The 23,207-nt window shown below is 45.1% G+C and overlaps 1 protein-coding gene across 3 annotated transcripts in view; it reads right to left on the bottom strand.

Moving 5' to 3' along the window:
* Positions 1-23,207, bottom strand: part of naga (N-acetylgalactosaminidase, alpha) — a 32,784-nt gene that overhangs the window by 7,468 nt on the left and 2,109 nt on the right. For 2 of the 3 annotated variants that reach the window (XM_061812020.1, XM_061812021.1), the window contains exons 3-8: positions 22,393-22,604; positions 22,190-22,284; positions 21,960-22,121; positions 21,594-21,791; positions 21,372-21,512; positions 20,688-20,915 (exon numbers count right to left, since the gene is read on the bottom strand). In XM_061812020.1, coding sequence (XP_061668004.1) covers positions 20,727-20,915; positions 21,372-21,512; positions 21,594-21,791; positions 21,960-22,121; positions 22,190-22,284; positions 22,393-22,604 — 997 coding nt within the window. In that variant the 3' untranslated portion in view covers positions 20,688-20,726. Of the gene's footprint in view, positions 1-20,292; positions 20,916-21,371; positions 21,513-21,593; positions 21,792-21,959; positions 22,122-22,189; positions 22,285-22,392; positions 22,605-23,207 lie in introns of those variants that run through there. The other variant, XM_061812019.1, reaches the window with a different exon arrangement.

Here is a 23,207-nt window from a genome sequence, read left to right as displayed (position 1 = left end):
GAACCCGGGACCTCAGAACAGCTGATCCACCACGGCGCCACACATATTACATATAAACCATTATTATTCCTGTCAATCCCTGACTAATTGCAGACATGCTTCAATAGATTTGTATAAAAATGTGTAAAAAAAAAAAATATATATATATATATTCGTATAAAAGGTGCGACTTTCAACGCATGCTTAATCCAACTATTAGCGGTTAAAACTTAACGCGGGTCGAGCGTCATCTTTAGGTTGCCATAAAAATGCAGTAAAACTGGAAGAGTCACAGAAAGGCACACAAGTGGGCATCCGTGGAATTTTCCTCCACCTCAACACCTGTCATGCATTTTTTCCATTTCCGCTCCTCGATATAGAACAGCAAGCTGTGCAAAAATAAAAAAATAAAAATACAAATTCCTGAAACGCTCAACAGTCGGACGTGTGCGTTCGGAAGGTCACAGGTCAAATGAAGTTCACCTGGAAGGGCTACGTCACATTTTAGACTCGTCCTGAAATTTCAATCAATTTTGTATCTATGTACTATTTATAACAAAATCATGTCAATGACTGTCTGGGGTGACCAGGGGTGTCAAACTAATTTTTGTCGCGAAACCATAAAACCATTTCATCGCCTCATCATATTCGTCGCTACATTTATGAGCTAGTTTTAGAATCGCAAATCGAGTGAACTGGTTTTCACATTTGGTCACACAAAAATGCTTGTAATATATCACCGTTATCATTTAAGATAGATGACGATTTGAAATGTTGCTGCAGATTTTCACACGAACCATGCAAGCCTTCGCGGGCCACATAAAACCATGCGGCGGGCCAGATCTGGCCCCCGGGCCTCGGGTTTGACACTTGTGCTATAGAAAATCACGAGAAACCGAATGGGATCCCTCGCTCCGCATGTGTACATGGAGTTTATAAACTATTTTGAATCAAGAGGAAATAATAATGGGGAAAAAAAATCAGTGGCATATGCTGCACTTAACTGTTTCCGCACCAGGTTCGATAAGGGGATTCTGTCGTTCACTTGTGAGGGATTCAAACTCATTGGCGTGTCACCCCGAGAACCCAGCCCCTCCCATCACCGATCCGACCCCCCCCCCGCCGCCCACCCATTTGCAAACCTCCCACGAAGCCTCGACATCTCCTTTTAGCCTTGACTACCAGAAGGCCAAGCGCTGCTGTCACCAGATCCCCGCAAGCCCCTCAAGGTCCTCGGGAATGGCATGTGAGCCCAATTGGCAGCTTAACGGGCACAGACCACTACAAACGAGAGACTCTCTCGGGTCATCTGACCGACAGCCTCCCCCAAACGGTGTCCTACCAACCCCCGCAAATGTTCGATCTGATTCTGATTACAAAATTCACACATCTAATGCTGAGACGACTTTAGTCAAATTGAGTACCGTATTATCCGCGCTACAGTACAAGGCGCACCTTCAACGAATGGCCCATCCGAAGACTTTGTTTTCCATATATAAGGCGCACCGCATTATAAGGCGCATAGAATCGACGCTACGGTAGAGGCTGGAGTTTACGTTATGCATCCAATAGATGGCGCTGCACTAAAGGCTCAATATAGATCCATGTATAAGGCGCGCCGGATTATAACGCGCACTGTTGGCTTTTGAGGAAAATTGCGGAAAATACGCTACGAGCGACATGGCCGAATCATTACACTCCTCTTCTACTATTATTATATCTATCCACCTACCCGTCCATCATTCAATATCGCTTTTTTAATCATTTTATTTCATGTTTAACAACTCATCATCACCTATGGGTCACAGAGACCCTCCAGCAACACGTAGTCATTAAATTTTGATTTATATTTATATTTTCCACAAAGAGGACTTGTAGTTCATACAGGAAAAATCTTTTCAAATTTTCAGTGAGCTCTGGAAATGTATCATTGCGAACAAGAACGAGGACGTTGCTTTCTATTTTACCGTGCGATCATTGAGATATGAAAGTGAGTATGAAACATTTCTGCAGCAATTCCAGCGTGCAGGTAACACTTGACCTTGACGACGCGCAACAAAAACGAAACGGGGATTTAAATGATTGATTTACGTCGGATGGTTTGACGTTTTTTGCTGCACAATAAGTTTAAAATTTTACATTACGGTGCAATCGTAGCGAGACAGCATTATTGCGTATTTTTTATGATTGTTAAGACCTTTGACCGGAAGGTTTAAGGCCGGCGTTATTGCTCTGCGGTTTTCCCACAAGACTTTGTCGTCTTCCCTGAGCGATAAAAGCATCTCGCCGGGGGAAAATGTCAACGTCGGCGATCGGGTTTCCGAAGAAAGTGGCGCAGGCCGAGCTTCCTGGAAGCGATAACGACCTCTCCTAACTGCGCGGGCCTCACAGGCAGGCACATGCGTCACATTTGCAGGGAGTCCTCGGTTTACGACGCGACCCACATGTGACATTTGGAGGTTGCCGCGGCGGTGCAATCTGCTCGTTTGGCAGACGAAGGCACACATAGTTGCTGTCATACGTACTTGTTTTAAATTGATTGCCTTATATTTTTGGCCGAGAAGGAATATTTGCCAGTACTCTAAGTAATAAATTGGTGATAAAGACTGACAAATTACCATCTGTCATAAAATTGAGGATCCTCTGCAGATAGAGACTGGCGGTGTTCCACAAGGCTCTACGATAGAGCCACACCGTGATACATTATATGCTACAATTACTCGTTGTGTCAAGGTGGAGACAGGTGAGCACATCCGCCTCACAGTTCTGAGGACCCTGGTTCAAATCCGGCCTCGCCTGTGTGGGGGTTTTCGTGTTCTCCCTGTGCAGGTTTTCCCCAGGCACTCCAGTTTCCTCCCATATCCAGCCGTGCATGCTAGGCTAGTCGAAAACTGTAAATTGCTTGTCGGTCTGATTGTGAGAGCGAATGGTTGCTGGTTTATTCGTCCCCTGCAGTTGGCTCATGACTAGTTTAGGGTGTAGCCTGCCTCTCACCCAGGGTCAGGGATGGGTTACAACTCGCCCGCAACCTGGGTGAGGAAAAGTATCACGGAAAATGGGTCACTACTCAACTCTTTTCATTTTTATAAGGAGTAATTACCAAAATGTACGATGATTGGCCTGAGTCAGAAATGCACAGCAAAAAAATAACACTAGTAAATGACACCCCCCGCCCTAAAAATATTTAGAATTATCTGTCAGGTCACTTTAACATACTGTAGTTCCTTGGCACAAGCGTGTGCCATTTTAGCTCTATTAGACGCGACCGTGGCACCATCTTGTTGTATTTTCGGGTATTTCAGAGAGCACATAAACGGGATAACAGCGGCAAACGGCGTATTCGACGTAAATGTCACAGTTAAGTGTTCGGGTAGAAAATTACAAGGCTCACTGCTCGGAACAAAGATTTGTGTCTTTTTCATACATTACTGCAATTCTGACTTTAAAACCTTTACAAAGCGTTAGTGACGACGACGGCGCGTTGTACAGTAGGATAGAACGTTTCTCACTGTCACGATAATGTAAATCAGTTGGGTGTCTAAGAATTTCAGGTTAAAAAAAAAAAATTATCAAAAAGATGACGATAAAATGCGATATTTTCATTGGTTCGGTTTTCTTCGTGATTGTTGGTTTCTTTTTGCACATTTTAAGGTGGCTTGTTTTTGGACGGATTAGAGCTAGATATGTCACATGAATCACTGAAAACAAAAAGCATTTTTTTTCGTGCCTTTTGGAAGCAAATCCTCCCCTGAGAACCGTTCGCATATATGCCGCTTCGGAGCACATTTCATTCATTTCGCCGGGCGCAGCACTTGCGGCAAAGCAGCTGGGGATTCCTCACACGTCTTCCGTCATCTTTTTCTCCTGCAAGCGGGGATGAGCGCATACCGTCTATGCATTGTGGTCGGCCGGTAATTGTGACCTAGCGTCGTAAAGTGATGGAGCGCTGTTGCCAGGGAAGGCTTGCTGGCTTTAGACCCGTGACTAAATGGTGTGTTTATTTACATTCTGCTTCGTCGTCAAAAATACCCACCAGTTGGCTCGGGCTGTAAAGTTTTAGCGGCGCGCGATTGTCGTTCGTTCGTTCGTCCGTCGCCGTCGTCTCCGTGTGGCAGCGCCGTCTTTGCTCATGCGCGGCGACTTCTGGTCAAAGACGTCTCGCGTTTGTTCTGCCCTTCCAGAATTCAACCTGTGAGTAAACTGACATAACAGTCGGCGGGTTGAAATCTTGCATCATCTACCGAGGGATGATGCAAGATGACAACATGTGTTCCGATGGCTGGCTGACTTAAATCGGATTTAACTAACTTGAGTCCCTATAAAAGTGAAAATAAACGTATTCTACATTTGACAGGCCACACTAAAGTGATCAACCCTACAAAATCTAAACAATTTGTAAAAAATGAATGAAAAAAATAAATCGTACATATGTCAAATGAGACTTCAAAATTGTGACAAATCAAGTCACTCTCTCTGCTGGAAAAATGGATACTATTTTGTCGAGCGTCTCGAGCGTACATACAAGTCCACGTTTGTGCCACAAAAAAAATATATATCCGCTTAAAACCTCCAGTGGCTTGAATATATCCACATGGGTTCGTCGCAGGGATTTTCCACGAGTGACAACGAGGCACTCCAAAGCGGTCAAACCCAGGCCGAAAATCCAGTTCGCAAACTGGCTGTCAAGTCGGAGTAAGGAAAAACATTTTTTTTTTTAAAAATCCCCCGGATTTGCTCTTCCGTCTTTCCCTGCATTATGGTCGCGCACTCGGGGTCAACAACGAGGCGTTCTGAAGCGCCCAGCTGGCCATCCAAAGCGAAGCTGCAATTTTCGGGTGTGGCCACAACTAGCTAGCTAACGGCACGTCGCAATTGCGCCGGATAACCGCCGACGCCGACGAAGGAGGTGAAGTCATTATGCAGCTGGGGCGGGGTCGGCCAAAGGTCGTCCCCGGCCTCCATTTTAGCTCCATTACCGCCCCCCCCCCCCCCCTGAAGTACATATCACCCATTCACCGCACGTAAAGCACGCAAGTTGGAGAGACAAAATGAAAGTTGCGAAACTGCAACAAAGTTTCATGTCAGTTATGGATTCCATTAAAAAAAAAAAAAAACTTTATGAAGACTGGTTAGGGATCATTACAAACTACGAGGATGCGGATGGGTCAGTACAGCTAATTAACACAAGGGCGGATATTTAAAGCAAAGTGACAAATGTTGAAATGAATATATGTAGCGATTGAGCAAGAGTGTACTGCGTAACGTCAACTCAAGTAAAGCGTTGACCCGACATACTTGAACTATGATGTGGACTCGACTTGACTTTCTTGATTGGTGCCGCAGTACTGGTAACATAAGAAATACTTGATAACCTGAAGGTCAGGTTTGGACACTTAACAGTACAAATGGCACGCACGCGTGCACTTACTTCCGGATACTAGTAATACTTACAGTATTTTCACATTTTCTATTGAGTGACTTGTTTGTTTGTTTTGAGGTATGATTTGATGACAGTTGCTACGGTTAGAAGTCAAGCAAGCGCCTAATTAAGTCTCAAATTCTTGCGTGCTTGTGTACGTGGGTGCGTATGTTTTAGGGAGAGACAGGTGGCTATAATGACCGAGTAAATATTTGACGCTGGCAAACAGCAAGTCCTGCAACGTTCTATAGTCGTATTTTCCACGGGGACCTGAACAAAGCTTCGGAGGCGCATTCAGGCTCCGTACGCAGGAAAATATAAAGCTGTAAAGATTGTCAAACGCCTCAAGGAGTGACTTTTTTCATTTATAGCCACCGTTTCTTGGGTGTTTTGGAGACAAAGTTAGAGAGAGCAGACTTCGATGGTTTGGACGTATCCAGAGGCGAGAGAGGGAGTATATTGCCAGGAGGATTGCCGAGGATGGAGCTGCCACGCAAAAGAGGGAGAGAGAGGAAGACCAACGAAAAGGTTGATGGAGGTTGTCAGCGAGGACATGAAGACAGTGGAAGATGCACGAGATGGGCTTCGATGGAAAAAGATGACGCGCTGTGGCGAACCCAAACGGGACAAGCCGAAAGGAAAAGAAGATGATTTCTGAAGTGCATTTGCTTTAAACGTCGACACTTCCATTCATTCATATTCAAGCCGAATTTTAAAAGTAAGTTGAGTTGGAAATGACCCAAGCAAAAGTTTCACCATCAAAAAACGTTCATACGGTTTCTCAATACGAGGTGTTGATTCATTTCCTTTCAGACGCTCGACGAATGAAAAAATACGTTGACCTCAAGATTATCCAGAGTATGAATCATTTTGCCCACGACGACTTGTGTGATGGTTTTGCCCCCCCCCCCGTCACTCGAATCGTTTAGAATCGAGAGAACATCAAATACAAAACATTTCTGTTCAGTGAGACAATCACACATTTGCCCCGTTCCCAACTTCCCATGTGTGGAATGTCAGCACCATTTCCACAAATGACAGACGGGCATATTTTGTCCGTCCGGCCTGCTCCGAAATGAACAAAAGGCGCTTTTCACGATGTTCACATCAAAGCACCGGAGGGCCGGATTACAATGAGCCGCTCGGTCGAAACCGGCGGTGAGAATTCGACGATGTTCCCTTTGAGAAAGTTAAAAAGACGTGATTAAAAATGTCACGGATCATCCGCTAAGTTGGCCACGAGTTCCGTCGTACCTCCGCCCCCGTTTTTTGGGTTTTTTTTGCGTCCCATTCACGTCCTCAAAGTGTAACCTTACATAAGCGTGTTCACGGGCAGAGCCAAACTTTCCTTCCAGCGTTCCAGAAAATACTTTGTCATGTGGTTCCTACCGTTTGAACTACCGCTGCTTTTATACTTCACTGGACCGAGAGCGGGAGAGAGGATGGGGGTGGGGGCGGGGGGACGCCGGGGAGTGTAGGGGGTCTTCTAAAATTATCATCGGTCCAATTCTATTCCTAGAAGTTTCCTCACCCGCTCGCTGCATTTTTAGCTAAATACCTGAACTCGTTTTTAATGTATTGGAAAACGAGTCGAACCCGACTACACACATGGTGGCGGGACCCTGAACAAAGAACCAGCGCTGTAGAAAATAGACGGGTAGTCCTGGAAAACCTGTCCACGGGACTTGCAGGAATCTGCCTTGCCTTCTGGGAACGCTTTCAAAAATAATTGGGAGCATTTCTGTGGTAATTATGGGACAAAGGAACTCTACGGTCCGTCCCATAATTGAGGACTTTGTTTTTAGGCTGAATTTCGACATGATTTGGGACTGTTTGTATTGGAATTGTACAATGATCATTTCTTTCCAAGTGTTCTTTAATCAAAAGTAGACCCGCCCTGAAGTCAAAAGTTCTCTGCTAAGTCTTCGTGTCTTCAGACACGAATCAACTTGAGACCTGATTTTGCTTTTCGGAAGGCTTGGTACAAGATTTTGGACTGTAAATGTCAGAAATGGTGAATTGGGCTCAAGGACATTTCGAGTTTTCCTGAAGGCACCCATTCGGTTGTATGGTTGTCTGGTTTGAGCGCTCCAGTCTTTTGCAGCATTCACCTTTCCATCAATCCTGACGGGTGTCCCAGTTCCTGTCCCTGGAAAACAACATGATGCTAACACCACGGTGCGGCAATCTAGCGAGCGTATTGGTCAGGAGGACTGCCTGGTGCCTTTTCCAAAGGAAAAGCTGTCGGATTGATGGATTGCTGCAGACGTGGTTGCTCTTCCGGATGGTCCTTCTCTTTCCACATAGGGACACTTGCGCTCTGACGGAATGACGGTTGGGTTTTGCGGCGGTCACCTTTCTGACTTAGACAATTTTCTCCTGAGGTCCGAGTTTCGCCAGTCAGCCGGCTCTAGGATGAGTTGCTGTGCTTCACAACGTCTTCCAGGCCACAGTCTTCACTCAGACATTGAACGCAACAGGATTTTTTTTCAGTACTCATCCCCAGATCTGTTCCTCGAGACAATCATGTCTCAGAAGTCTTCAAGCAATCCCTTTTGACTTCATGCTTGATTTGTGCTCTTGACGTGATCCGTCAACTGTTGGACTACCTTAGGAAAAACTGTTCTACTGTCCCTATCGGAGCCAAAAGCTTCCGTGATGTCGCCAAAAGACGACGAATAATAAAACATTTGGATTTAATCAGGCCTTCAACAGATTTGTGTCTGCACGTGTGCGTACTTGTAGCTAGATAAGACCCTACCGCCCCCCAGTGGTCACTCGCCACCAGATCTAAATGACCTTGAGTGGAATGAGGATTACAGACAGAATATAAAGTTATTTGTCACCAAAAGTGAATCACCCCACGAGTAAAATCTCATTTGGTTCTACTGTAACCCGATAAAACACACAGAAGAGTATTACAACCTTGATAAGAAACGAGCCGGTGTACTTTGACTTATCCGGGAGGGGAAGCAAAACTATTTGATTCAGCAGACCCGAGAGTCATTGAGGGAGTACGTGGCCACAGTCACACACACACACACACACACACACACACACACACACACCACCACCACCGTCACAGCGCCGCGTCGCCTTCGCGTCAGCGCTTTCCCTCCGCCACACACAAAGCCCAAACTGTCCTCGCCCAGGAATGAAACAGCAGCTGATCACGCGTCTGCTCCGAGTCTCTGACGGCTGGGGTGGGGGGAGAAAGAAAAAAGTCCTGTGGTCCATGCAGGTGGCATTAGACACAAATGGATTTTATGAGCCATCGTGCGCCATGCAGGTTGGACGCAAGGCATTAGCGCAACAGGATATGTGGTCAGGTGCTGGGCGTGTGGAAAACACTCACGTGGCTTTCCGTAAAACGGTTTGAGGATTTATTCGATATCCTTGACGTTAAGGTCCACGGACTGGTGTGTTCTTTGGCATACCGGTAGGATAACTATGTTACTTCGGAGATACAACTACTAATAGACATTTTGGTGCTACTAGCAGGGTCAAGAAAGCTGCTAGTGTGCGCCTACTGTCACTACTTCACTACTGCTGCACCATAGTTTATGTTTAATAGCATAGTGGTAAGACAAATTGGCATTAGTAGTAGTCACCGTCTTACTAGTGAGGACATACTAGTACATGAACCTTAAGCTGGATATCCCGGATATCGAATAAACGCTTTCCATATGTGAGTGTGAAAGATGTTGTGTAAGGATAATGCCGATCTTCCAACTCGCCTTGCATCCCTTCAGCTTTCTATCACGTACACACAATAAACAGGATGGAAACCCACACACAGAGAGTCAGAGCAGCTCCATTAGACTAAACTGTGCCATGTCCTCAGAGTTAATGTTTAGACGGGGTCGGCCCACCAAGATATACGCAACCCGGGCTGAAGGTCGCTCTGCGCGTCCTCTTTGATCTGTGTGCAAGTGTAAATTCTCGTTCCCCTGCATTGTGGGGACCCGGGAAGGAAAAAAAAAAAAAAAAAATCAGTTTTCGCCGTGGTTTTCAAATCATCCATCCATTTTCCGATCCGCTTATCCTCACAAAGGTGGCGGGAGCGCCGGAGCCTATCCCGGCGAACTTCGGGAGAAACAAAAATGATTAACAGTTCCGGTTTAGCCGGGTAATTTACACACGAAGGCGACACTGTGTATGCGCATGTGCGCTGCTGCGTACTGCTGTTCTTTTATAATTTGCAGAACGGGGAAAAAGGTTGAAAAATGAAAAACACAACATCATGCAGCTTTGTTCCGAATGTCATCTGGAGCCATTTGGGATTTCGATTGAAATACGGTCATCCCTCGCGATAAGCAGGTTCAGTTTTCTGCAGCTTTAGGAGCTTTTTAAAAATTGTTTTTTAATCCTATATCATTATCTTATATCACTGGATTTTGCAGCGATTATTTTTCCACAGACTGTTGCTGAAGACCCGTGGAGCAATAAGCGTGAGTCATGAGGAAAGAGTGCGCCGAAGACAGACTGTCCAAAGTTCGAGATCATTTCACACTGAATAAAGGAAGCTAAAGTGCAACTGGCTTAAGTTACACAACTGCGTGTCGATGATAAAGAAAGCACGGCTAACGTAATATAGCCACGGCTTGATTTTATTTATTGCAGGGGTGATAAATGAGCGATCACCGGATTACCAAATCCTCACCAAAAGATGCAGATTATTACCGAAAAGGTATTTACACTGTTGCGTGTGATAGGTTGTGTTTTGCTAATCGAACTTGACTGTAACCGATCAAGCAGCAGCTGACATCGTCAAGGGCGAATTAAAAACCTGATTGGTTAACTCGTTTAACGCCAGACACGTTTCTCAAATAGGGAGATGTGGGTGCCGGCCATTTTTGACCGTTTCGAAGGCTGACGAAAAAAAAAAAAAAAAAAAAAAATCGGAGTTCTATAGCTATATAAACATGAAATCTACCAAAATAAATATTTACCCCTCTTCATCATTTCTATTTCGTACCATTCTTCAGTAAACAGTAGTTGAACTTTGGTAGGTTTCTTGAAAATACAGTAAAGCCTCGGTTCTCGAACGTCCCCGTTTGCGGACAAATCGGTTTCGAGTGAAAATTGCGAGATTTTTTTGGAGAACTCGATCACCCCCGACAAAACTCGTCAATAAGATACTGCGCGCGGCCAGACCAGCTGACCCACAACGCGCTTTGTTGTGAATAAAACTAAAAATATATATCTAATTATATTTCTTAAATTATTTTATGATATAAAGTATTTAAACTATACATGTATTTCTACTATGCAGTTTATTCTCAGGAAAAGCTAAAAAAAAAAAAAAAAATGCTTTTTAGGCTTGGAACTCGTTATTTCCTTTCCATCGATTCGGTTTTCAAAACAAAATCACTTCTCGAACGGATTGTGGTCGAGAACCGAGGCGTCGCTGTACTTGTTTCCAAGAAAAACTGAGGGAAAAGCGAAAGGATGCATTTCAACCAGAACTTTCACTTTGATGCCATTTTTGTCGTTGCCTTTGTGATACATCCTAATGTCTAAGCAAAGCGTCATTAAACAAAACAAAAAAGGGTACTTTTATTGCAAAATAACAGTTTATGACAAGAATAACACTGCACTGCTTTATGAACTTTGGATGAACTCACACCGATTCTTCCAAAAGTGCTTTTTGTGCCGTAAATGTGAAAAGAATCTCCGGCCGTCAACAGCAGCAACTGATGCAGCCGCTTGATGCGCCGTCTGTAAATGATTAAAAAATGTTTTTAAAAATAGCATAAAAAGAATAACTGCCGCAGTGTGAAGCCAAGAAATTTTTTTTTTTCCCCCCACCTGCTTCCGTTAACAGGTCTCCAAATCCTGCTGGGTGTACCACCTGCAATTTATACAATTCTTTTCAGTAACCACAGAACATTTTATGATGCTACATTGCGATTAAAAAATATATACGTATATTTATACACACATTACACACATAGAGCATGCATGATTTGTAATCGAGTAATATTATATTGCATGATTAAAAACAGTATCCATGATAACTCAAGACAACGGTCGTTAGCTTTGAGGTTAGCAAGTTTTTACCTGTTTTGCGACTTTCTGGGAGTTCGGGGCACGGACGTCTTCTGCTCTCCGATGATCCGGATTGGCAAGATCTTGAAGGTTGAAGGATCCGCTTCCTGCTCACTTTTCGCAAAGTCTGAGTCACAAATTGGCGGCTGGTTTTTCTGAGAAATTGTCCACGCACGGGCGTTCACGTTCCCTTTCTTTTTCGAACAAAGATGACGTCTTTTTTTTTTTTTTTTTAAATTTCAAAATGGTGTATTGTAGAGTTAGCTGCCCGGTATTTCTCCATCTTCTTCCGGCCGGATATCGGCGGTGGGATCGCTCGACTGCGGTACGAGACCTGAGCGAAGCCACTCCCGCGATCTCGTTTCGATTCGTCATCCTGAAAATCATTTCCAAAGCCTCACCGAGGAGTCGCGCGAAGCCCTTTAAGACAAATTTAAATCAAAAAAAAAAAAAATCAACACTGAAAACTTAATTTTACATCCGTGGCAATAAATGAGTTCAAGAATCATCCCGTTTGATAATTACATTTTTGTAATATGGGTCAAGAACACTGATTTTGAAAACATTAGCGAGGTTAGCTTGACGTGCGCCGCCGTGAGAAATGGAAAAAAAATGAAAATGAAGACTGTTGGGAAACACTTACTAAAATACTTTCATGGAACAAACGTTAAAGTTTAGCTCAGCGCTTGAAATAGCGTTCGAGGCCAGAAGAGAACGCGTCGCTGGCCCTGAACATCGCGCGCCGTGTGAAACGGATCGCTAATGTCGCATCCAGCGAGAGTCCACGTCCTTTACTCGATCAAAGTCAAGTGCTCGGCTGATGATTTTGGGTCTGGAATCGTATCGTGTTACACAGCTGACTTCAATAATGCCGAACGCCACCTACGCGGCATTCGTGTGAGCGAGGGACCGACTGACGGGCAAACGGCGAGCCAAGGAAATCCAGCGTCCAAACGCTGACGGGGCAAAAAATAGCACAACAAATCCCCGCATGCAGATATTCGCACGGCCACGCGGGAGGTTGCGAGAGGCATTGTTGACCGATCAAGTCTGTCTATTTTTATTGGCTGCCGCGGTCACATGACGGCTTTCCGCCAGCTCCGCTCGCCGGCCAAGCCGCTTGCACGGCGTTGGGCCTTACTTTCATTCCGTGGCCTGACCCAAAACATAGATGTATTAGCGGTCGGCGCCACGTAACCGCGCACTTTATGAAAAATGTGGCCGGCCTTTTCATGTCGTGACACACATACGGTGTGCCAGTCCCACAAAAGGATAATTGCAGTCAGCTTTTGGGGGGTGGGGGGCTGTCACGTGACTTACAGTCATGTTGACATTTAAAGTCAACAGTCGTGATCTAATTAAACACACAGTGAAGAAAATAAGTATTTGAACACCCTGCCATACGGAAGGTTCCCCTGTTTCAACCGGCACATGTCTTAAGTTTGCCATTGACCATTTGGATGATACACGGAGGAGTCATGGGAGAAGGTTTTGTGGTCAGATGAGACCAAAATGGAACTTTTTGGTCATAATTTGGAGGAAGACGAATGATGAGTTCCATCCCAAGAACACCGTCCCCACTGTGAAGCATGGGGGAGGCGGCATCGTGCTTTGGGGGTGTTTTTCTGCACATGGGACAGGACGACTGCATCGGATTAAGGGGAGGATGACATCTTTGGAGAGAGCTGAAACTCCGTATTTCTCAGCGACAGTCCAGAAACCTGTCTGATCTAGAGAAGATCTGTGTGGAGGAGTGGGCCAAAATCTCTCCTGCAGTGTGCGCAAACCTGGTGAACAAATACAGGAAACGTTTGACCTCTGTAATTGCAAACAAAGGCTACTGTACCAAACATTAACATGGGTTTTCTCAGGTGTTCAAATACTTATTTCCAGCTGCATCACACAAATAAATTGTTACAAAATCATACATTTTGATTTCTAGATTTTTCTATTTAGATTATCTCTCTCTCACAGTCGACATGCACCTAGCATGAAAATTTCAGACCCCTCCATAATTTCAAAGTGGGAGAACTTGTAATATACAGTAGCAGGGTGTTCAAATACTTATTTTCTTCACTGTATAAATATAAACACATTTCTTAAATTGTTTTATTATATAAAGTATACGTGCATTTCTACTATGCAGTTTATTATCAGGAGAAGCTTAAAAAATGCTTTAAAACGCCAATTTTTTTTAGGCTTGGAACGCATTATTTCTTTTTCCATTCATTGTAATGGGAAACATCGATTCGGTTTTCGAACAAAGCACTTCTCGAACCGTTTTCTGGAACGGACTGGGGTCGAGAACCGAGGCATCACTGCATATAAAACTGGGTTTTGGGTCCTCCTCGTGTTATTTTACAGTGCGTCAGAGGAGCACAAACAGTGAATAGGTGAGTTTTTCAGTGAATAATGAGGGACAGGTTCTGCGAAGATGGGAGGTTTTTTTTCTTTTGACATTGTTTTGTACAATATAGTCGTACTTTTAAGTAGTAAAAGAATTTTTTTGTTGTCGTTTAAATGGGAAAATTGATTTGATGAAAGAGTAAATTGAGTTTTGAGGTGGGAACAAATGAAACTCCTCAGGCAAGGTATTACCGTTTCCTCGCACCGCCCCCGTGCCAAAGACGTCCACCTGCTCCACCCCCCCCCCCCCCCCACCCGAAAGCTTCCAAGCATTCTCCATGAGGTTCACTCCGGCCAAATCCCGCTGCCGTGTTGGCCGCGCGGCTGGGCTCCGGTCCTTGAAATGGTTTTTGTGTCTCTGCCCAGAAAGGCCTCTGCCGCCGACATGGAAAACCTCTGCGCAACAATGGCCACACACACACACACACACTGGGATAACAGATGTACAGTAGGTTGTTAATGTGTTGCCCCAGACTGCGGATGTCAGGGTTCTGGGAGGGGGGGGGGGGGGCCCCAACCAGAGGTTGGGAAATATTAGTCACGTTTCCACTCAACAGTACGCTTGAGGTTCGGTCGGTCTTTCGCGACGATCTAAACCCCCCCCCCCCCCCTTAGTTACTGTTGCTACGTCCGGCAGGCTGTGTTTGCTCCCTTGAAAATATGACCCCCAAAAAACCATTTCAGGCAGAAGGGAGTGAAAAAGCGAAATTCTCCGATCATAAAAATCCCATTTGAACAGATTCCTCCCCTTATTTTAGAGAAAAGGAAAGCGACGGTGACCTTTTTGAGAACAAGATTTGTTCCTTTTTCCGACTGCTCGATTCATTTGGATGCCATACAAAGTTAGAAACGGTCATTTCTTTGCTTTGCTTTTTACCCAGCAAGTGTTTTTCCAGACTTTTCACAAAAACTCTGTTTTTTTTTTCTTTATATTTATGTTATTCATTTAGTTTATAATTTTATTTATTTATTTTCTATGTATTTACATATTTGTTCTTTTTATTTATTTGATGTATTTGCTATTTACTTACATATTTGTTTTATTTATCGATAAGGAAAGAAGTTCTTCCAAAACATTTATACAAAGAGGTTGCTTTGCTGTCCAGTTCATAGGTTAGGGTTAAAACAGCTCCTTTTTTTTTTTAATATCATAATTCGAAAACATTTTGCTATTTTAAGAACAAGATTTGTTAATTTTTCCGACTGCGAGTTTCGTTTGGAAGCCACACAAGGTTAGAAACATTTCTTTGCTTTGTTTTTTACCCAGCAAGTGTTCTTCCAGACTTTTCACAAAAACAAAAACTTACATTTTTTTTCCTTTATTTTTATTTTATTAATTTATTTTATAATTGTATTTATTTTCCATTTATTTACATATTTGTTTTATTTTTTTTATCGATAACAAAAGAAGTTCTTTCAAAACATTTATATAAAGAGGTCGCTTTGCTGTCCAGTTCATCCTAAAACAGATCCTTTTTTTTTAATATAATTCTAAAACATATTGTACGTATTGCTATTTTCAGTTTTGAGAATCAATACCTGCCTGTTCTTCCCCCACCTCTGGCAGTTCACCACTTATCATAGTTTGTCCCATTTCAAGATGTTTATTGCGCTTGAAATTCTTGACTATTGTTTTAAAAAAAATAAATAAATCCTTTCCAGTCACACATAAAATACTGCAAAAAGGATTCTACCGTCTGTTTCGAATTGGGAATTAAACCTCATCACTTTTTTTTTTGTTGAAAAAAAAAAAAAAAGGGAAGAAAATTGGTTAATTGCTAAGGCTACATCAATTTTTGTAGTGGTATGGTATAATCAGGGTTTTTTTTGGGCCACCTCTGGCTCTAAATCTCGAACATCATGAAAACTGTTATTATCTGACCAGCGACGCACTAGTTGGGTTATTTTATAACTGCAATTGCAGTATCGGAAACAGTCGGACGTCACGGCGAAAACTGCAAACGCGTACACTTTCCTACAGCCGACGTGTGCGTCGCGGGGATTTCGGTCATTTTCCGACATCTGTCCGTCTGTTCTCTACTGCTTGTCCTCACGAGGGTGACGGGTGTGCGCGAGCCTTTCCCGGGTGACGCGGTCACGGGGAGAACGTGCACGCCCTCCACACGGGAAGCCCGCAGCCCAGATTTGAACCCACGACCTCTGAGGGGAATGTGCGTTGATGGCCCACAGGTGTCAAACTCAAGGCCCGGGGGCCAGATCCGGCCCGTCGTGTGATTTTATGTGGCCCGCAGAGGCTGATCGTGTGTATCAACTTCCATGATTTTTTTTTTTTTATCAAATCTGTACCAAATTGTAACTTTGAGATATTACAAGCATTTTTGTGTTACCATCCATCTTCTACCGCTTCTCCGGGTCGGGTCGCAGGGGAAGTAGCTTCAGGAGGGATACCCACACTTCCCTTTCCTTAGCCCCTTCTTCCAGCTCTTCCGGATGGGCGTTCCCAAGCCAGCCGAGAGACAGAGTCTCTCCAGCGTGTCCCGGGTCGTCCCCGGGGTCTCTTTCCAGTGCGACGTGCCCGGAACACCTCACCAGGGAGGCATCCAAATCAGATGCCCCAGCCGCCTCGTCTGGTTCCTCTCAATGCCGAGGAGCAGCGGCTCAACACTGAGCCCCTCCCTGATGACCGAGCTTCTATCTCTAAGGGAGAGCCCGGACACCCTGCAGAGGAAACTCATTTCGGCCGCTTGTATCCGGGATCTTGTTCTTTCGGTCACGACCCACAGCTCGTGCCCATAAGTGAGGGTAGGAACGTAGATCGACCGGTAAATTGAGAGCTTTTTGCGTTACCAAACGACAATAGCTGGAAAACCCCATTCCCCTAGATTTCTCATTCCAGAAAACTAGTTCAGAAATTTCATGTGCAAATATGCTGAGGCGATGAGTTTGACACCCCTGCGCTAACCGGTCGTCTACTCATTTTGAAATCGTTAACTAACTTTTGTGAATGATCAGAACGGTCGCCTCTGCCTGAGTTCAAGTCAAGGAAAAAAAAAAAAAAAATCCTCATATTTTCCCTCTTCGGTTTCTGTTCTTCTGTGCTGGCATCACACACTGAAAGCCCAATAAAAGATCTTCCGATGATCATCACTCACGATTATCACTCACGACATAACTAAGTCATGGTGATATCGCAAATCATCGTGGCGGACGAAGCGTTAAAATGGAAAGAGTGCGCTCATGACAGCGTGAGTGTGTCAGTCTCGAGCGAGAGAGAGAGAGACAGTCTCTTGACTATGACCCCCGCAGGCTGCCACTTGGCAAGCGACGACCTGGCCGCTCGCCACGTCAACCCAACGCCTCAGGCAACGTGCAGCTCGCCTCGTTCGCCGCCGAGCCGGGGAAACGCGGCCCCGCCTCCGGGCACCATCTGCTCCGCAACAGCAGCCGCTAGTGGCCGGATAAAGACGTGATTCATTCATAGAAAAGAAAGGGACCCAAATACAAACCCGGGCCTTGGTAATTCTTCCACGTCACGAGACTGTCTGTCTAGAACTTCTGCCTTTGCCTGTCTAGTAAGTTTGCTTGTTTGTGCAGTGATTATAGTCTAGCCCGGTATAATGCCCTCAGTGTACTGGCCCAAGTATCTTGAAAAGTAGCGAACAACCAACGGTCTCACCGTCGTGATTACCTTCCAGAACCTCACACCACTCCAAAAAAAAAAAAACCCATACAAAATATGCACATGAAGTGCAGGTTTTAGTCTAGTCTACTTGGACTTGGCGTATTCACATACTACAATGTAGCATCTGTGACTTTGACTGAAGGAAACGGCGTGTAGAGTGATGCTGAAGTCAAGGAACGAGTGGGGAGTTGGCGATTGTTGGCCTTAGGATAGTTGGTCCTCTAGCAATTAGCTGTCAGTCATTCCAATACCTTTGGGCACAAGCTCAACCGTGCAGCTTTGTCACGCGTTTATTAGCTTGGTTTTTTTTTTTGTTCACTAGAGCAATTTAAAGTGCACCAGCGTCCACCTGTGAAGGAATCACAACTTGTTTTGAGAAAAAGTGGTAGGCTATAATAAATTACCGTAATTTACGGCTTATAAACCGCGACTTTTTTCCACATGCTTTCAACCTTGCGGATTATGCGGTGATGCGGCTAATTCGTGCAATTTTTTTTTTTCTAACGGCCGCAAGGGGGCACCCGAGCGGAAAAGGTAAGAGTGAGATGGGTGGAATATATGTGCCGAGGAAGTTACTTTTACCGGTCCGGCCCTGTTAGCGTTGCGCTAGGGTGCTACTGCTATGTATCAGTGATTTTTTTATCAGTATGTTTTTGTTAACTGGCCCTGTTAGCGCAGCGTTAGCGTGTCGGCGCTAGCGTTAAACTCTCTGTGTACCGTCTTCCTTGGTAAACATCCCGTGTTTCAACGTGGGCACTTGCGGCTTTTACACGGGTGCGGCATACGTACGTACTAAATGGTATTTCCCCGGTGAGGCTTATAACCAGGTGCGCCCTGTAGGCCGGGAATTACGCTAGCTAATGATATTTACTTAGCAATCGAGGCGCAGTTGTGTAAGACTGTTCCGCTTTGCAGTCGATACATGACTCTTTTATTTCGCCACTGGCGGGTTTTGACACAGCTTTTGTACCGTACCTCGTTATATTGTGCAAAGAACCGAACGAAGTGGCCCAGTGAGCGTAAAAATCGCCAATAAACCGAACAACCTAATTAGGCTAGCGAGCATGTTTTGACCTCCTTTGAAACGCCGTTCATATTGTTAGCAAAGGCCCGTCCGGGCCGCACGTCCGTCCACCTACGTCAGATTTGGAGGCGCTCGGTCGCGATTGCGCCGAGGCGCCGCCGGGGCTAATGAGCGGCGGCGAGGGCTGCTTAATCGAATCAGACCACGGGCGGGGCACAATGCTTGGCGAGTGCGTTCCTCCGCAGCTGTGGGCCTACGTGAGCTTCTGCAGGAACGCACTTCATCTCTGAGAGGGGGGAGGTGGACTCTCCCTTTTATCCTTGCCCTCACTCCCCCCTTCCTCCCCATGTGCACCTACTAATACACTCTTGACTGTGCCCCTTTTTCTTTTGCTTTTTGGGTGAACGCTATCCTTCCGAGCTTTCCCACGTCGCCATCTGCCAGCCCGGGTCTCGGGCCTCGCTCGGCATTTGAGATACGTCAGCGGAACGAGAAATACGAGACTACGGATTTGACTTGATCTAATCCGTGCGTGGATTTTTCCGGATTCTTTTAAGCATCCCTAACTTTACTGAGTCTTTACTTTACTGACACCTTCTTCCGCCACCACCGCACATCTGAAAAACTATTTAACTCTCCATCCGGGAATTAAAAAGAAATGCATCCATCTATATGCTTGTGTGGGGCGTTAAATTTACCCACAATCCCGCTCTGTGGTACCGAACATAACACGTCAAAAAACATATTTGTCTGAACAAATATAGTTAGGTGAAATGCATGTATAAGAGTAAAAGTTAAAATGTTATACATCCCAGTACAGTATAATGCAATTGTACTTTTATTATTTTAATTAAATCTTGCGCCGTCATTGCTAGCAACCGTTTCTTGCTCGGCGACTGTTCTTGGTTCTGATTCTCGGTTCTGATCTTCACGTCTCAAAAGCGTTCAGTCAACTGACCGTCCTGTCGTACTTAGAGCGGCTCCAACCACCCGAGACAAATTCCCTTGTGCGTTATTGACATACTTGGCGAAATAAAGATGATTGTGATGATGATTGATTCAAAGGTGAATGTTGCCAGAATCATAAATGAAGGCTTAAAAGTCTGAAGCGTTTACTTAAGTCCTGAAATAAATCATTTATACTGACTCGGTAACATTCCAAAGTAAGACCGCCATAAGGTCACAGATGGTGCCGAGCATTCACCACAAGACAGGAGAAGCATATAAAGAAAGCAGGTGACTCAGTACCGTGTAGTACAAGTCCAAAGTAGCAGCTGACTCGCATTTTGCGATTCAGCAGGTGCACTTTTTGGCAGGCGACGCCGGGTGTCAAGTCTACAACGGGCGTCGGAAGAGCACCGCTGACCTCTGCTGGTTTAGCACTACCGCCACCGCCACCGAGAAGTTCAAATTGTTTCCTTGCGGCATTAAATAAAATAAAATGGTGTGAACTGATCTATATTTGAACTCTAAATTCCTTTATTTGTTCCATGAGAAATTATCTTTGTTTTTTTTTTTTTAGCATTTTTCCGAGCTGCACTGCTACTTTTTTTTTTTCCAGACTTAAGCTTCTTTTGTACGGAAGGGTATTGCTGCCACACCAAAAAAAAAAAAAAAAGGTCACTATCACGTTATAACATGATTATTTTCTTGTCATAACATTGTGCTTATCATGTTATAACGATGTAGCGACCCTCTTTTTTTTTTTCTTTTTTTTTGGTGTAGGTATCTCTGTGTTACCATCTTGTGGAAAAAAAAAGGGGATGTGCGTCAGGATCAGTAAGGTTAGCAAATCATCTATATGAGCAATAAATACAGATGTATGAGTGATATGCATTTTATTCGCTAAGTTTGTAATTTATGTCAACACGTCAAGTTCATGTTCTTCAAAATAAAAGATCAAGTATCGTGCAGACGTGTCATTTAGCATTCTTTTTAAGTTGTCACTTTGAATGGAACAATGTGTCCCATTTAAAAAAAAAAAAAAAAAAAAACATTCAGCAAGTGCTCATAAATAGATAATCAACAGCTAATTTTTTCCCCCGTGATAGAAATCAATAAATGTGCAGAAGTTGAGCACACATTACACAAAGTTTGAGAAAGTCTGACCCTGAGTTTACTTCAGTCTTCAAACTACACCTCAAGTTATGAAAACTCGTCTTTACCAGGTGCTCTGATGTCTTGTCAGTTGAAAGAAGGCGTGGTCACAGGAAGATGGGCGGGACGGCGTTGGCGAGGTCACCCGGGCCGTCTCGAGGGAATTGGCCCGAGAAGGGTTTCTCTTTGGTCGGCGCCGAGACGTACCACATGACTACGCCCGTAGGGTTCACCGACACCACAAAGCTGCTCGAGTCTTTGAGCGTCAAGCTTTGACCGGAGAAGACGTCTTGTACCTGAAATATGACCACGTGAAAATTCGTTATGTGGATGAGACGAACCATTAGCGCTTCCTGTAGCATAAACGTAACCAAAATTTTATCCATCATATCTACTGTAATGCCGGGAAATTTTGACATTAACGTAGAGTATGGCGTCAAGATCTGTGGATGGGGTCACAATCTGTGTAGAAGCCGTAAGTTTTCTACTACAATAAGAGCGTAATGTGAAAACGCGTGGGCTTAGCATAGACCTCTGTGGTACGCAGCATCTTTCTACAGGCTCTCGTTATTCGACGGAGTTCAGTTTGTAGAGCAGTGATGAAAGTCGCATTTGCACAAGTCAGAACATGCTGCAGTTGACCAACTAGCAATGCTAACACAGAAGCCATGATTGAAAATATTTGTATGCGTGCACATAAACGCCATACATATTCATCCATCCATTTATCACACAAGTACGCCAAAACAAACCTTGTAGCGACCCGTGGTGTAGTTCAGCTCGCCGAGGGACGTTCGATAGCGGTACGGCATGTCATCGCGTCGACTGAAGAACGCCAGGGCGCTGGCGCCGTTCGACAGCGGCCGCCAAAACACCTCGACCCCGCTCTTCTCCTAATGCGGAGCAACGCGGTCGGTAAAAAAGGTGATTTTATGAAATCCAGCAAAGGGAGCTGAAATTAATTTGCGTCACACCTTCAGGATGCGTCTTCCCTGGAGGCCCAGGGCGTCCTGGTTGATGCCGATGGCCATTTTGTTCTGCAGGATGCTGCGCGCCCCGCTGCCGACGGTGCGGAGATCGTTGGACATGAAGAGGGGGGCGGCCATGATGGCCCAGAGAGCCATCTGGGACCGCGACTGCTCCATGCTGAGCCCAAAGTCACCAATGATCAGCTGCCAGGACACACATTTTTTCCATTCATATTCAGCGAAACCCCATTTATAACGAGGGATCTTTTCCAAATCCAATGAGAAAGTTTGACATGAAATACAATATTCCAATACTCTTGTGTGTTTTATGTATTTGTGTATTATACGTCAGCAAATGTAAATGTCACAAACCATATCGGGGTCGTTCCACCTCCCGGGACCGGCCGCGGCGGTCAGGACCTCCTGATTATCGAAAAACCAGTCCACAATGTTGAGCACGCTGTCCCACGAGTCCTGGATGTCGTCGTAGTTACGCCACAGGTTACAGATCTCGGCCAAAAGACCGTAATTCACCTAAAACATGTCAAGTCTTAAAACAAACTGCAAAGACCGTGAAACCCGGGACAACGGGATTACGATACCTTGGGCGGCAGACCACCTTGGTAGGCGGGCCAGCTGCAGGAGTAGCCAATAGGACGGCCCGTGGCGTTTAGAGCCTTGGACATGCGGGGGTAGCCTGTCCAGGGGAGAAACAGAATCTAACGAGATCTGCAGTGAATGCCCCCCGACACGATAGATCCGGCGTTAACTGTGCTGAATTGGGGATCGGCGCAAAACTCCGTACCTTGCTCCTGCTCCGTGGCGTTGGAATAGCAACCGTCCAACTTTAACATGTCCACCTCCCAGTCGGCGAAGGTCTGAGCGTCCACCTCAACCTTATCCAGCGGCGTGCCAGGGTAGCCCCCGCAGGTGTGGGCGCCCATGTCGCCGTAGATGCCCAACTTGAGGCCCCGGTCGTGCATGTAGCGCGACAGCCGGCGGATTCCTCCCGGGAACCTGCGAGGGAGGACGCGGACGAAACAGACATTTGGAGAACGCCGCAATTTTTCTGCCGTAACAACGGGCAACTTTGACAGCAATGACGAGGAAAAATCTGTGGACTCGGTCGGGCGCTGCACGGAAGCCACAACTTTTCCAATACAGTTCCGAGAGTATATTTTCAAATGATGTGGACTTTGTATCCCGTTCTTGAGCCGTCGCCTTATCGTGGTGGAGGGCTTTGTGACCCTAAGTTGTCTGGGGTTTCTAGCCACATGGCAAACAGGTTCTAGATACGATACCAGACAAAACATAGCTAAAAGACCTCCAAGGCCAGGGTTTGCCAGAATTTTTTACCCCAAGATCTACTTTTCAAGCAGCCAGATTGATGACGCTCCCAAACCGTTTTAAGGTTAATGTACGCCTATATTTAAAATACAGAATTAGCTTTTCTGTGCACTGTATTGTCTGTGCTTTCATCCTCGATCATGTTGTGCCAAGGTGGAATTTTAAAATGACACACCATCTCATCCTGGATTTTCTACTTCGGCTTCAGACCAGACCTTTTCCACTTGAAAAGAGATAATCTCGTCCAGTTTAACCACTTTTTCTTCGATTATT

Source organism: Syngnathoides biaculeatus, chromosome 23, assembly GCF_019802595.1.
Source record: "Syngnathoides biaculeatus isolate LvHL_M chromosome 23, ASM1980259v1, whole genome shotgun sequence".
NCBI classification, from domain to species: domain Eukaryota; kingdom Metazoa; phylum Chordata; class Actinopteri; order Syngnathiformes; family Syngnathidae; genus Syngnathoides; species Syngnathoides biaculeatus.
Note: the sequence above shows the minus strand (reverse complement) of the source record. Positions and strands in the feature narration are given on the sequence as shown.